At 41.7% G+C, this 15,602-nt stretch overlaps 1 protein-coding gene across 1 annotated transcript; it reads left to right on the top strand.

Annotated features, from left to right (window-relative positions):
• Positions 1-3,238: 3,238 nt before the first annotated feature.
• On the top strand, positions 3,239-14,966 carry LOC137402012 (uncharacterized). The gene is made up of 4 exons (XM_068088479.1): positions 3,239-3,573; positions 4,011-4,037; positions 13,241-13,524; positions 14,142-14,966. Exons 1-4 carry the CDS (start codon positions 3,369-3,371, stop codon positions 14,514-14,516), a joined length of 891 nt encoding a protein of 296 aa, XP_067944580.1. The 5' UTR covers positions 3,239-3,368; the 3' UTR covers positions 14,517-14,966.
• The last annotated feature ends 636 nt before the right edge of the window (positions 14,967-15,602 follow it).

Raw genomic sequence — 15,602 nt, 5'->3', positions numbered from 1 at the left:
CTTACACAAATGTTCATTCACACCGCTGCCACCATGTTTAATTTGTCAGATGTGAGTATTAAAGCCATTAATATTTAGGATTATACCAGGATTATTTTTCTGACAAATTATTACCGTCAGATTCGGATGCAAGTTCAACTGGAAGGGAACTTTATTAAACCCTCAAGAAACCAGGTTATATCATAATGCTGAGAACTTAAGTTATGTAAGAGCAGACAACTAACACAATAAAATATGTATGCAGGAGAAAACAACTAACACAAAATACAACACAAGCCATTTGTGCTTTTGATTTATATTATAGTTTGCATATGTACATGTATCTACTAATAAATAAGTAAATACATGGACTTGTGACAGTGCTCTGATAACTTGAATGCTCTGATAATTCGAACACTTTTGCTCGGTCCCGTGAAGTTCGAGTTATCCATGTTTGACTGTATATGTCGCTATATGAGAGCAAATACACAATGGCTTTGCTTACTACACAGGGTGATTGCGTAATGTTACGGAGACAAATAGCTCTCATTAGTAAGCTTGTCAAACTTCCTATTGGCAATGTGCCAGGCTAATAGCAAGTGACAGGCAATTCTCATTACATCCCATTGATAATAAGCTGATGTTTAATACCCGGGCAACACCGGTAAGCATGGCTAGTATATGTATATAGATGTATGTATGTATGTATTTATGTACATATGTACATGTATAGGTATTTAAATATGCACATATTTACATAAGTATGTACATATGTATGCACATATGTATGTACATATGTATGTACATATATACATAGGTATGTATGTACCTACATATGTATGTATTCACGTATGTATGTGTGCATGTACACATGTATGTACGTATGTACATACGTACATATGTACATGTATGTGTGTATATATAGATAGTGAAAGAGATATACATAATTATGTTTACATACACATAGATATATAGAGAAACATTGAGAAACAAATAAATATCAACATATAATGAGATTTAGAAATACAGAGATTGTTTTAAAAATGACATAAAAATGAGTTCACAATATGTGAATGAAAGTGATAGGAAAGATCATGTCGGGATTAAAGACACAAGGGACAAAGATAAAAAAGGAGACACTCCATGTGTTTGAATCAGTGCATATTAGTGGAGTGAAGCGTAAGATAATATGAGCAGTGCTTGATATGAGAACTAAAATAAAGACAAAAAGGACAATCTTTCCTATAATAAGCGTTGCATCTCTTTGTCTAAAGTCGCGCTAAAAACATTACAAAAAAGATGGCTTTGCACCAGAATCAAACACACACATTCCGTTGTGTAGCCAAGCATGTTACCGACTGCACCACTTCATCACTTTGCAACAGCATGGAATAATTATGCATATTGTTATTGCACATAATGATCTCTTACAACACATGAAAATGCCAGCAAACTAGTTAATTATAATATGAAAATGTTTCGACCTGTTTTTGATTATTGTTTTTGAACTGACTTAGATTTCATATGATGCATGCATATATATTCACTCATATCACTTATAGAAGATGTTTCATCAAATGAAGAGTGTAACCATAACTCTGAATTCAGTGAAATGCCTTTTTCTTGCTATTAAAGTAGCGATATGAACTATAATTTCATAGCTGGTGTGAAAAAAACAAGTCTGAAAGCCTTTGTTAAAACATGTGTACCTAATTATTATAGATGTTTCATGGGCTAGAGTTTAAAGTTTGTAAAACTGATTCATCACTTTAACCCAAAATAAAAGTCATTTAATTGGAAAAATAGAAATTGAATACGTTCGTTCGATCTCATATACTATTGGCAAAATTATTTTTACTAGTTCGGTAGTACCTAGCGTTTTGCCAGCTTTTAAGACAAAAATATACATTACATTGTACCCACAATGTACAAGGTTTGCTTGCAATCCAATCACATATCCTAACTTACTACCTTGGCTTGTTTATTAAAATACGCTTGAAATAAAAAAGCAGTGATGTTAATGGTTTTTTTTAGTAAACAAAAAACAATAAATTTTTGAAATAATGGCTATTATTGACATCAATGGTTCATCACATGCCTGTATTGCATGTGTATCAGTGCTGGGCATGAGAACGTCTTGACCGACAGGTTTTTCGAGTATCGGGTTTATTAATACGTATTTGTTGTTTAGATTTTCTAAATATTAGACATATCTTAAAATTTACAAAGCAATTATATTTCTATTCAATTTGTTTCTTATTTTTCTCTGTTTTCATCGACTGAAATTTGTGCTCACCGCGCTAACAGGTGGGTTGTTAAACAGTCAAAAGCACAGGGCGACATAGACCGAGTTTTTGTTCACACTACTCGAAGGTTCCGTCTACCAAAACCCAAACTTGAGCGTCAAAGCCCGAACCCGCAAGATCGAATTACCCGAATATTCTATAACCCTAAACTCGAGAGAAGATAAACCCGTGAGTTCAACGAGTATTATTACCCGTGCCCAGCACTAGTGTGTATGCATTATTTATAGTTAGGCTTATAACCATCAGAGCCTGTCTCTTCATTTTATCTGCTCTGTTTATCAACATTAAAAGTGATGACAATAAAACTCTAGTTTGCTGTAAAAAGGAAAAAGTTTTTACTAGGCAAACAAAAACCTATAAACTATATGCAAGGAGTTGACACACAAAATCATTGAAGTAATGATAAAACATTACTAAATGATAAGACATTCTTAAAACATGTTTTAAGCATGTCTTATGCCGTTCTTAAAACATGTTTAATTTGGCCATATTTTAGAAAAGTATAACTTAGCTTATTACTTTGCTTGCAGAAAAAAAGTTAAAGAGAAGAACAAGATAATGGAGAATGAAGATGACTTTAACAGACTCTGCGATAATGTCTGTGACAATTTTGTTAACCTTTTTATGAATGAACCCAACTCATTTGCTGAATTTATTCAACCAAACATTCATTACAATTTTTTGAGTACTATTTACAGACATTGCAGTAATGGTAAAGCATTTGCTGAGTTTTATAGAATATGGGACATTTTAAGTAAACAGCCTTCTGAAGATACTAAAGTTAGTACCCAGACAGTGTATAAGTTTTTTTCTGAGTACATGGATGCGTTGATGAAAGAAGAAAACGTTATCTTACAAACTGAGTTTACTTCACCTCCTTCACAATTCTTTAACGATTTTTATTTTCTAATCAGATTATGTGCTGAAGTTTGGTGGATCAATATAGCTCTCAATTGTCCAGACATACGAATTCAGTCATGGGCTAACAAGAGTGCTAAGCTTTTTCACAAAGTATTCAAAAGTGAAGGAAATGCTATTTTTCTAAAAATATGCCAATTAGATGCTTGCGACCTTATAGAAAAAATGTTTAATTTAAAGGGATTTGAAGAAGCAACCGAAGAGCACTTTAAAACTTTTGAAAATGTAAATGAAGTTGCTCAGAATAATTTCAGCAATGCTATGCGGGTAATCCTTTATAAAAAGTCAACAAACATTGTCTTAGTCGTTAGAGAACCCAAGCATCAAATATTTATTGCAATTCACGTGCCATTCTGGGACATTATTCGAGGTAAGTTTTTGCTTTTCATTGACAATACCCATAAAGTTTTGATGTATTTGTTTATATTGAACACTTGATTTGTTCAGTTAAGTCTGCTGCATATCTATTCATCAATCATTTGCAAAATTTAACCAATAATATCTTATTTATATTTTGAAGTTATCCAAAATGAAATTTAAGTATATTTCTACTGACGCGTCTTCTGCTAAAAAAAATGTGCAGGTGCTATTAGTATGTGGCGCTACATATAGGGAATGCTAAAAACTAAGATCCTTACATATTTTTAATGTAGCTGAAAGCTTGATGTAAATGTCTGACCCCAGATTTATATTGGTAGTAGTTTATCTGACTAATATTAGGCTATGTTAAACAAGAGTCTACATTATTTGATTTAATAAAAATGAAAAAGACACCGAGTTCTACTAAATTGTTGCTATATTTTACAGCTGATGGAAAGTGTGGAATAACTAAAGGTAGGTTATGCCAGAGATGGCGTTTTATGTCACTAATATAACTAGTTTTAGCATAATATATGTTAATGTTATTATTTTAAAAGCTACCAAATTTTTGATACCATTGATTGCTTGTCAAATAGTACATAAATATATATATGAGTACCTATAAGTTGACACTTAATAGTATACAATAACAAGTGGCAAAGTTGAAATTGTCTCTATACTAGATAGAAATCAAACTTAGCACTGCTAAAGATTGCAAAAAAAATGTTTGTATGACCATAATATTGTGTTGGATTGAGCCACCAACACGTAGCGGCGTACAAAACGTCTTACACTACAGGTAACAACAATCCCTAACTCAGGGAGCACTGCGTTGGACTGAATCACCAACACGCAGCGGCATTCGAGACGTCTTACGCTACAGGTGACAACCAATCACTAACTTCGGGTAGCACTGCGTTGGGCCGAGTTACCAACACGCAGCAGCATATGGAATGTCTTATGCTACAGGTAAAAAGTCACCAACTTGGGCAACCTTGCGTTAGATTGCGTCACCAACACACAGCGGCGTACGAGACGTCTTACGCTATAGGCAACACAATTGCTCGTCTCTAGACAGGGGTCGACCCCCGGTCGACAGGTCGACAATCTACAGCAAGGTCGACAGGGTCGACAGCCAGTAGAGGTCGACAGGTCGACTTGTCCTGATATACCGAGCAGCGCTTAGAGGCAAAATGCCGAGATACTTGCGATAAAGCAAGTAATTCTCCTTATCAGAAAAACTGAAGAGAGATATGGTTCATGGAACAACATGTATTTCAGAACGAAATAATAAGGCTGATGCCTTCCTTTATATACTATAACATATGCAAATTAGGAACATAAGGCCAGCCCACGAGGGCGTAGCTACTCGGGAAAAGATAAAAATAAAATAGGGCACTACTCCCTATATAAAAAAGCGTTATTTACGTGGTGGCAAATCCACCACACTCGCCGCCCCTATAGACGGATACGGCTATGAAATAATAACAATGAACATAAAGAAGATGTATATGAGTATATAAACCAATACAAGGGGAGTAGATACAGTAATGTTTATTGTCCGTGGGTCTTGGATGAAAGGTGGTTGGCCAACTCCTCTAACCGACGGGCGGCTCTCCGGAGGTCAGTGGCTTCTGCTCGAAGTGCGTCTGCGGGAGAGCGGGGTCGAACGTCTCCTAAGCGAGCCTGAATTGACCCTACACTGGTCAAACTGTTCCTGGGAGCAGGAATAGGGCGTCCTGGCATAGTTCTAGACTGCTCACTTGGAGTTTCTTTTTTGGGTCCAAGTCTGGTCTCTCGAGGCGAACTAGAGGTGGCTTTTCTCTTCTGTCGTACAGAACTAGGTGCTTCGTAATAAGGGAGAGGTCGTTCGAACTTTGAGGGGGTCCTTCAGCCGTACATAGCGAACCCACTCGGCGTAACTGGGTCGGTCGACCTCATAGACCCCTTTTCTGTGGAACTTTACTTCACCAAGGGTTTGCATCCTATTTTGATGCTTGACTATTCCATCTCGAGAGGTTGAATTCCTACCACACTCGCAGAAAAAACGTGTAAAATGCTGGGCGGTGTGCACCTTTCTCCTGCGAGGGGTAGAAAACTGTTGTTGACATAGAGGACACGTGTGTCCGGCGTTCTTGCATCTGTCTAGCTGATTTTGTGTCTCTTTGGACAACCACTTGAATTTGGGCAGTGACTCCGGGGCTGCTTTTTCTTCAATCTCCAGCATCTCCGAAGGAGAGGGGTGTAATTCGAGAAGAGCTTTAGACGTCGACATGATCGGTAGAACTCCCGGGATAGGGGTCGACTCATTTACAGTTTCTTGCGTGACTTCCATATTAGTTGTGTGATGTGGCGAGGTTGCGATGCGGCTACAGAAAGAAACTACTGCTTGGCATCTTGGCATTTTATTGGCCCAATATCCTTGCCGTAAGGAGGAGACTCAGGATTGGACCCCCCCAACAGTAAAATCTTCGAGATAGGCAGGGAGCTTCCTGATTCGCTGAGGCCTCATGGTATTTCCGGTCCCAGTGGTACTAGCCTGGACTCCTTCATTCCCCGTAACTCTTGTTTCTTCGGTCGCCAATTCGCAGCCAGTGTCGAGGCCAGCCCTCGAGTCAGAGTTGTGTTCATTCGGAGAGACCAAAAAATCTTCGTTGTGGAGCCGAGGTGGTTCCAATCTTCCTGGCAATTGCGGTATTGGTAGATCTATTAATCGACTAGGCAGAAGTGATTCGGAAATAACAGCCTCTGGATTACCGTCTTTCTGTGATACTCGTTTCCGGGGATAACCTCTCATGTTCGGACGTCTAACAGGTTCGACCTCAGTTGGGGCTCGACCTTGTTGCACAGGGCTAGGGCGACAGAGCCTCAATCTTCCTTTGGCCTGAGTGGATCGCTGTCCATATCTTTCTATTTCGTACGTATGATTTTTGTGACTCCTTAGTACGCGATAGGGCCCCACGTACTTGGCCGCTAATTTCGGACTTTCGCCTTTTCTTCTCCGCTTGCTTATCAACCATACGAGGTCACCCTCATTAAACAGCGGGGGCGCCCTCACATCGGTTGATATAATTTCCTTCTGTCTATCTCGGAGGAGAGTGTGAGCTTGTATCAACCGGTCGTGAAAAGTCTGGACATACTCGTGTGTGCTAGTAAATGACTCCAACCTATTTCCATGCAGCAGCTGGTCAGGAAGACGAAGCTCTCGACCCAACATCAAATAATTGGGTGTTTCCTTAGTGGCGGAGTGCGGTAGCCCTTGCAGCGTCCGCATGATCTGTGGCAATAGTTGATCCCAGTCCTCTTGCCCTCTGCCCAGTAAAAGTGCTCGTAGGGAGTCGCCCAATACTCGGTTGTTTCTTTCAACCACACCATTTCCTTCGGGGTGGTACGGAGTGGTCCTAGATTTATCGTCTCCCCACAAGTCACATAGCTCTTGAAACAAAGAGGACTCGAATTGGCTCCCCTGGTCGGTATGGATAATTTCGGGCAGACCGAAGTAACTGAATACTCTTTCATCCAGGACCTGGGCCACCGTAGGAGCTGTAGCGTCAGGGATAGCTAAGGCATCCGACCACCGAGTGAAATGGTCAGTGAGTACCAACACCCAGCTATTTCCTCGAGGTGTCTGAGGTAGGGGTCCCACTAAATCTACTGCTAGACGTTGCCATGGCCTCCCAGCGTACAACCGTTGTCCATTTCCGGAGGTCCGGGCCTTTCCCGTCTTAGCCCGATGGCAAACTTCACAGGAGAGAACTGCCCTCCTGATATCTCCAGTCATGCCCGGCCAGTACCAATCCAACTGGACGCGCTTCAGGGTCCTTTCCACACCGCAGTGAGTTTGTTCGTGGGCCTTCCACAGGATCTCCTGTCGCAGAGTTTGGGGGCACACCACCACCACCCTTTCTCGCCCATTCTGAATGAGATGAAGGGTCAATACACCTGATTCGTCAATATGAAGCTGATGGAACATCCGGGCCAACCGCTGCAACTCGGGGCTGCCTACTTGCAATACTGCCTCTTCGACTCTTTTCCGGTTCCTGACGGCCTGGTAAATTATCCCTAGGTCGGTAGCGGGTCTCTGTTGCAATGCTCGTACTTCATCTAGTGAGGTTTGTACTACTGTCAACAATTCTGGTACCTTTGGGGCATCTGGCGGTGAGAAATCTAAACTCGCTGCCCTAGAGTCTGATTGTACTGTAACTTGGTCAGTCTCCCAACGAGTCCTGGCTCACCTGCCACCTTGATGGCCCATAACCGAGGGTCTTGAGACTTTCTGAGGGAGTTGTCCAACACTCTGGGTGACCCCGCACCGCATGGCAGCCGTACTGGAACTAGGCTGGCTGATGTGGGAGTCGAGAGGCTGGGCCCTGATGGATGTCTGCTGCTGGGTAGTCGAGGCCATTCGTCTTCATCCAACTGGTGGGCGCTAGGACTGGGTCCTCCTGTACCTCTTGGTGGCTGTACTGGAACTTGGTCCACTGGTATAGTAGTTTCCCAATTAGTCCCTGGGGGTACTAGAGAGTCACACACTTGTGACCTAGTTGGCCCCCGATCCCACTTTTCAATGGCAGCACACTGCCGGCAGTCGATGCACTGTTGTCGACTCAATCCATCGGCGTTACCGTGCTTAATGCCTTTTTGATGGATGATTCGATACTTGTGCTCGACTAGGCTCTCCAGCCACCAAGCCACCTGGCAAGAGGGTTCCTTTCTCCGGTGCAGCTAAACCAAGGAGGCATGATCTGTCCGGATGATAAACTCTCTGCCATATAGATATGGCCGGAAATGTCGGACAGCTAGCACGACTGCCAGCAGCTGTCTTCTAGACACGCAGTAGTTGCGTTCCGCGGGGGAGAGGGTCTTGCTATAGTAGGCTATAGGTCGCTCCTTGCCTTGCTGGACCTGGGATAACACAGCTCTGGTCCCTACGTTACTAGCATCAGTATCGAGCACGTAGGGTAAAGAGGGATCAGGATATGCCAACACTGGAGCGTGCGTCAGTGACCACTTGAGCTTACTGAAAGCTCCCTGTTCATCTTCTCCCCACTTCCAGGGGGCCCCCTCGCTCGTCAACAGGGTGAGAGGTTTGGCGATCGAGGCGTAGTCAGGTATGTATCGGTGGTAGTACCCAGTGGTACCCAAGCACGATCTTAATTGAGTCACATCTTGTGGTGCTGCCCATTTACTGATGGCCTGAATCTTCTCAGGGTCGGTAGCCACTCCAGTGTCGCTGACTACGTGGCCCAGGTACTTGACTTGGGTCTGAAACAGACTGCATTTAGAGGGCTTCAATTTTAATCCTGCTTGCCTCAATTGTTCCAACACCTCTGCCAGCCTAGCTACATTACTAGAGAAGTCTGCCGACATGACGATGATGTCGTCTAAGTATAGCAGCAAAGTTTTCCAGTGTAGCCCTTGGAGGACGCGTTCCATTAGCCGCTGGAAGGTGGCCGGAGCAGAGGTCAGCCCAAAGGGGAGCACCTTCCATCTCCATAATCCACTGCGTGTGGTAAATGCTGACCGTTCCTGGGCCTCAGCAGAGAGAGGTACCTGTCAATATCCGCTCATCATGTCCAAGGTACTGAAAAACTTGCCGCCGGACAAGGCATCTAAACTCTCGTCGATCCAGGGAAGGGGGTAGGCGTCCTGGCGAGTGACACTATTGAGCTTTCTATAGTCCACACATAGTCGCCACGCCCCGTCCTTCTTCCTTACCAAGACCACCGAAGAGCTCCAGGCCCCGTGAGCGGGCTCAATCATGTCTTGTTTCTCAAGAGCCGAAGCCTGTCGCTCGATCTCGGCTTCTTTCTCATGTCCTACTCGATATGGGGGTTGACGGATGGGCTGTGCCTCTGGGAGAAGGGGGACTTCATGTTGTGCCAGGGTGGTACGCCCCACGTCTTCGCTTCCTTGGCTGAACACATCCGCATAACGAACTAAGAGGTCTTCCATCTTTCTGTGCTCGGTAGGGGACGAGCAATGCAGCGCCGCTTGTTGGAGCAAGTCCTGCATGTGGGGGGCACGCTTGAAGGTGAAGGGGGATGTTCCTTAGGAGTCTCGACATCTTCCTTTGCTGTCCAGGGAACCCCTATTTCGTCCGGCCCTACTCCAGTGTATTGTCCCACAATCGTCCCTGCCGTCACGCTGACTGGATGGTCGGTAGGATTCATACAGCGGATGGCCACTCTTCCCTTTTTACCGGGTTGATGTAGGCTGGCGGCCACCATATAACTGCTTCTTACTCCTTCGATCAGCCCTACTGGCTGATAGGATGAGGACGTGAGACGCCCAGCCACTAGGACCTCGGCTCGAGGGGGAAGCGTTGTGGCTCGCATTATCTGAACTCCACTTGTCAGGGGTCGACCCTCTCTGTCAGTGCAAGTCAACTTCTGCCCATTTAACACCAACGTGGGTTGCTGAAAATTCCTCTCACAGTGGTGGTCGACCAAGAATGGCATGCCCAGGATGGCATCCTCCTTCAGGGCACACACCACTAGAGATACAGTGACTTGGACACTCCTGACTCTGACTGGGAGAATGATGAGTCCGTGAAATTGCAGCCGTGTACCATCTGCCATCCGCCCATAGTCTTCTCGAACCTCTAATCGGCTCTTGACATCCTTGGGTAAGCGCTCAAAAACATGCCGTCCCAACAGATTAGACGTGCATCCGGTGTCCATGAGAAACTGGACGGGCTGCCCTCCGATGCGACCTGGCAAGAAATAGCTGCTATTATGTGGCTTCCACAATTCATCTCCATGAGTTTGTCCGGCTTCGCTCATTTTCTGGGGGCCTTTTTTGGAAGGCCGAGACGGCTTTGGCCAGACGTATGTTTCTTCCTTGGTTTCTGAGGGTGGGAGACCTGCACACTCAGATAAGGGCTGATACTGGTTATGCAAGGGGACCGGTGGCGACCAGGGGGAGAGCCTGTGTCGCCTAGTCCGTCGTGGCCATTGCCACTGGTCTTGCATTGGTATAGTAGATCCACAGTCAGCACTTCCCCCTACTGCTGTGGATGGGAACCGTTTCCCAACCTCGTGGCTTGAGGTGGTTGTCTTTGGATAGCTTGAGGACACCGGCGCTGTACGTGCCCTGTCTGGCCGCAGCCCCAACAGTTAGGTTCCTTTCGCTCCTCTCCTCGCCGCCCCAATCGGTTTCCTTCTTTTAGTCCATCTGTTAGCCCTTTTATAGCCAGTAGGATGTCATTCAGGGTGGCTGATGGGGGATCCGAGTGGATGGGGGCGACTGTAACAGGGGTAGTCTCCTCATTCTCCACTGTCATTACTAGGGGTTGAGCACCAGGCCGAGGAAGAGTGGGCTGAATTTGCAGGAACTCATTTCCTGCCTGCACTGCTTCCTCTAAGCTCTGGGCTCTTACTGCCAAAAGATGGCGTTGGAGGTACGTGTTTCCTAGAGTCAGGAAAAAACGCATCCATGGCCATGTTAGCTTGGTAGGAGTCCGGAAGGTCAGCGTATGCTATCTTCACTAGACGCTCCATATCCGTTGCGGGCTCTTGGAGGCTAGTCTTTGGCTCCCTCTTGAGGTGGAGCCTACTCTTGGCCTCTCTCGGGGAGAGTCCGTACTTTGTGCGTAAGGCCGAGAAGATGGAGGCGGGTGAATCTCTTCGACTGCAACCTCTGGCCCCCTCTTTCAATGTCTCACGCAGGTGGAGGAGAGTGGCCTTCTCATTCCACTCATTAGCTTCTGCAACCTTTTCGAACTGGGAGATGAATAGTTCCACATCTTCACTCCCATCGAATTTCGGTGGCTTGAAGCTAGCCTCCCTCCTAGGTATTTGTAAGGCTCTGGTAATAGCCTCTGTCATCTGACCAATCTGGTCGACCTGTTGTAGCTCTGCCTCAGCCAGATGTCTGGTAGCAGTCCGTCGGCTGCTTGGCATGGTTACAAGGGTCGTCTTAGAAGTCCTTTTTACAGCAGTCTAATCCCACTGCTGCCACCAGTGTGTTGGATTGAGCCACCAACATGTAGCGGCGTACAGAACATCTTACACTACAGGTAATAACAATCCTTAACTCAGGGAGCACTGCGTTGGACTGAATCACCAACACGCAGCGACGTACGAGACGTCTTACGCTACAGGTGACAACCAATCACTAACTTCGGGTAGCACTGCGTTGGGCCGAGTTACCAACACGCAGCAGCATATGGAATGTCTTATGCTACAGGTAAAAAGTCACCAACTTGGGCAACCTTGCGTTAGATTGCGTCACCAACACGCAGCGGCGTACGAGACGTCTTACGCTATAGGCAACACAATTGCTCGTCTCTAGACAGGGGTCGACCCCCGGTCGACAGGTCGACAATCTACAGCAAGGTCGACAGAGTCGACAGCCAGTAGAGGTCGACAGGTCGACAGGTCGACTTGTCCTGATATACCGAGCAGCGCTTAGAGGCAAAATGCCGAGATACTTGCGATAAAGCAAGTAATTCTCCTTATCAGAAAAACTGAAGAGAGAGATGGTTCATGGAACAACATGTATTTCAGAACGAAATAAGAAGGCTGATGCCTTCCTTTATATACTATAACATATGCAAATTAGGAACATAAGGCCAGCCCACGAGGGCGTAGCTACTCGGAAAAAGATAAAAATAAAATAGGGCACAACTCCCTATATAAAAAAGCGTTATTTACGTGGTGGCAAATCCACCACAATATTGACCAATATGCTAACAAACTAGTGATAAAATTTAAAATTGTTCAATAATAACATTTTAATTCAATTTTTTGTGATTAATTTTAATACCTTTTAATTAAGTTTTAATAACATGAGAAGCAAAGCCGAGCATTAAAATGCTTTTGTAAATATTAATGAGCCATTAAATGCATGCATGGACTTAAAAATATTTCCTTCATCGCTAAAAGTATTTCCAAATATTTAAAGTTGATAAGCTAATTTTATTTATTCTTTTTAGTTTCAGTTAGAGTGAGTTAAGACACATGTTTCTTTTTATATGCGTACTTTAGTTTGTATTCTGCAGATGAATTTTCAAAATCTTTGGTAGGTTTTAACAGAAAATATTGGTATTATTGTATCCCTTATGATTGTTTTTGAATTTTGAGGTGATCCGACTGCCAAGATGCTTCTAGATTAAAATCAATAAAACTTGATCAAAATTAAATGTACAAAAGAAAAGTACATGTCAAATGAAACTAGTTATTATCATCATGAAAGTTGATATCGGCTGTTGAGTTCAAGTTGAAGTGTTGTGTTTTTTTTCTGTCGATCGATTCGCAATTTTAAATGTCATAATCAGTGTTTGGATTGCGTTTTAATTTTGATCAAGTTTTACTGATTTTAATTGTAAAAAAACTTGGTAATCAGATCACCTCAAACATCAAAAGCATATTCAAATGATAAAAATCTACCAAAATATTTTCATAAAATACAAAGAAAATTGTGTAAAATTATCTTTAAGGTGCTCATAGCTGCAGTTGAGACTGTAGTTCACTTCTACGCTGCACTCAGTTTCTGATTAAGTCAGTCGTTGTTTCTATTGGCTAGTCTTACTTAACCAATCATATAGCTAAATAGAAACAAATTTATTGCAAATTTGAGGATCTTAAATGTTTGTGGTTAGACCGATTTATCAATTTAAATGCATAGAAGTGATTTTGTTCATTTGCAATGTAGACAATCTGTATGAATTTTAGATCATTCTCAAACGGAAATGACCATTCTCACAAATGGCTTGAAACAGCGTGGGTTCACAATGCTAGAACTCTATGAAGGATATGATGGAGGCGAACTAAATTTTTCCGTCATACAACAAAGACTTGTTGTGATACTTGAAAATATATCTAGCTACTGCGACCTATTTTTGCTCAGCTTCAGCATGCATGGGTTTCAAGGTCATCTCGGTGATGCTGATGGTGCTCATGAAGAGATTCAGAAGTTTGTGGGGCTGCTTAACATGCATCTCAAATGGACATCAAAGGTAATTTTTTGTTTCTTACTGTGACCAACTGTGTTCGAGTCTTTCTTTTTTTCTACTTCCAGCATATCACTGTTTCTAAAATGATTTCGATACGAAATTGGTGCCAAATTTTAAATTTAGCACTTGATTTTTAGAATATTTGTATGCCATAAATTTTGCGGTATGCTAACATTTGCTATAAAATTTAGCCATGAAAAGTGACTATTTAGTCATAAAATTAATCAATTTTTATTAAATGTACAGTTCTACTTACCAACAAATTTTTATAGTGTTTTATTTTCTACACTGAACTGAGCCTTCAGCGTACAACTGATTTATAAATTATTTTTTAATTCCATTATCTCAAATGCCTGTGTTTTAGCTTGTCTCATGACTAGTAGTTGTTTTAAAATAATCTGAATGCAGTATAATACACAAAATTAATATTTAGCCTGCTTAAGTCAAGAGGTTTGTATAATAGAAAATATGACTCAGCTTATCAATGACACTGTATATTTGGTTTGGAAACTACACTTTTTGAAGTTTTTTTATAACAATACTATAAAAGTTCAGCAGCCTAGATAAAAACAGCAAAATGATGAACTAGACTTTAAATTGTTTGCTTGTCTATATTCCAGGTAATGGCATTACAGACCTGCCGACATGTTCCTGAAAAGTATGACAATGATCCTGACAGACAAAAACTGAAGGCTACTAGCGATAAGCTGCATACAAGTGTATTTTTCAAAACCAAAAACATGATGGTGATGATGGCGGAAGAGGTAGGAAAGAAGTACTATTCTAGTGGAGCTGAGAGAAGCTATTTAAGTGAGTTAGGAAAAGCAATGCAGTGTGTAAGACAATTACCCCAACTAAATATGTATGAGTTTCATCTTCAAGCTCATGATTGGAACAAAAAAAAAGCCAAAAATACAATTTACTATTCTCATGAATACCAGGACATTCCAAAGATGCTGCTTTATGATGGTCATACTAATCCACAAGAAAACTAGATTTTTACACCTTTTTGTCAATTTTACATATTTTCCAAATAGCTCGACATATGTCATGTAATGTATGAACTCATGTTCATATAAAACTTTTATAATCTTATAAACTAAATTCCTGCATTATTAAAGCTTATTAGCATTTTACAGCCATGATGCTATGTACGTACTCACTTAACTATAAATAGTGGAGATGGCTTTTTTAATTATACAATTTATTAGCTAAGTTTGATTTCAGGCAATTACCAGTTTTTATGCTATGTGTGCAGTTGTTATACTTCACTTCAGTTGTTATATCTATCACTCTTTCAGTCAGTCGTTTTGACCGTGTCTGTTTTATGGTTTTGATTTTATTCCTGAATTCTATGTAGCTCTTTTTTAGCTAATGCTATCCGCTTGTGTCTAGTTTTATCAAGTTCATGTTATGCTTTGCTACATATTTGTGTCAAGCTTTAGTCCGCCCTGATTTGTCTTTCTTTGTAGAATTGTGATTATAATAATATTTTTAGTTTTAGTAAACTGACTTTATAATATGGTGTCAGAATGAAGCTGGTGACAAATGTTAAAGCAGACTGCACAGTAAGAAGGAGACAAACTTAAACATTAAAACTGCATGATTTAAAACTAATTTTATAATTTATTTACCACACACTAGGCTAATGAAACGAATGATAACTTGAAAGTGTTGCTAGAACAATTTGAGTTTAATATGACAGCCACTGAACGGTTCAGCACAAATATTGGTTCGATATGAACTAAACAGAGAAAGTCAATAGGTAATCTTAACATTAAGGATACTAGACTAGAGTACATTGCAGAGGTGAAATGTTTATATCGTGCGCCAATTCTCGAACACCAGGTATATGAATCTCCTAAAAAATAGAGTGAACCATAGCAAAATAGAGTGATTTTTTTAACAATAGTGTGAAAAATTTAAAAAAAGAGCAAACCCTTACATGATAAAATGAAACGTTTAAAATAAATTGGAACATTAAAAAAATAATGAGATAATTTTTTTTAAGAACACAGTAAAACATTCAAATTATTCTTAAGATTGAACATGTAAGTGTTTCAAATTAATGAAAGATAATA

Source organism: Watersipora subatra, chromosome 8 (assembly GCF_963576615.1).
Source record: "Watersipora subatra chromosome 8, tzWatSuba1.1, whole genome shotgun sequence".
In the NCBI taxonomy this organism is placed as follows: domain Eukaryota; kingdom Metazoa; phylum Bryozoa; class Gymnolaemata; order Cheilostomatida; family Watersiporidae; genus Watersipora; species Watersipora subatra.
Note: the sequence above shows the minus strand (reverse complement) of the source record. Positions and strands in the feature narration are given on the sequence as shown.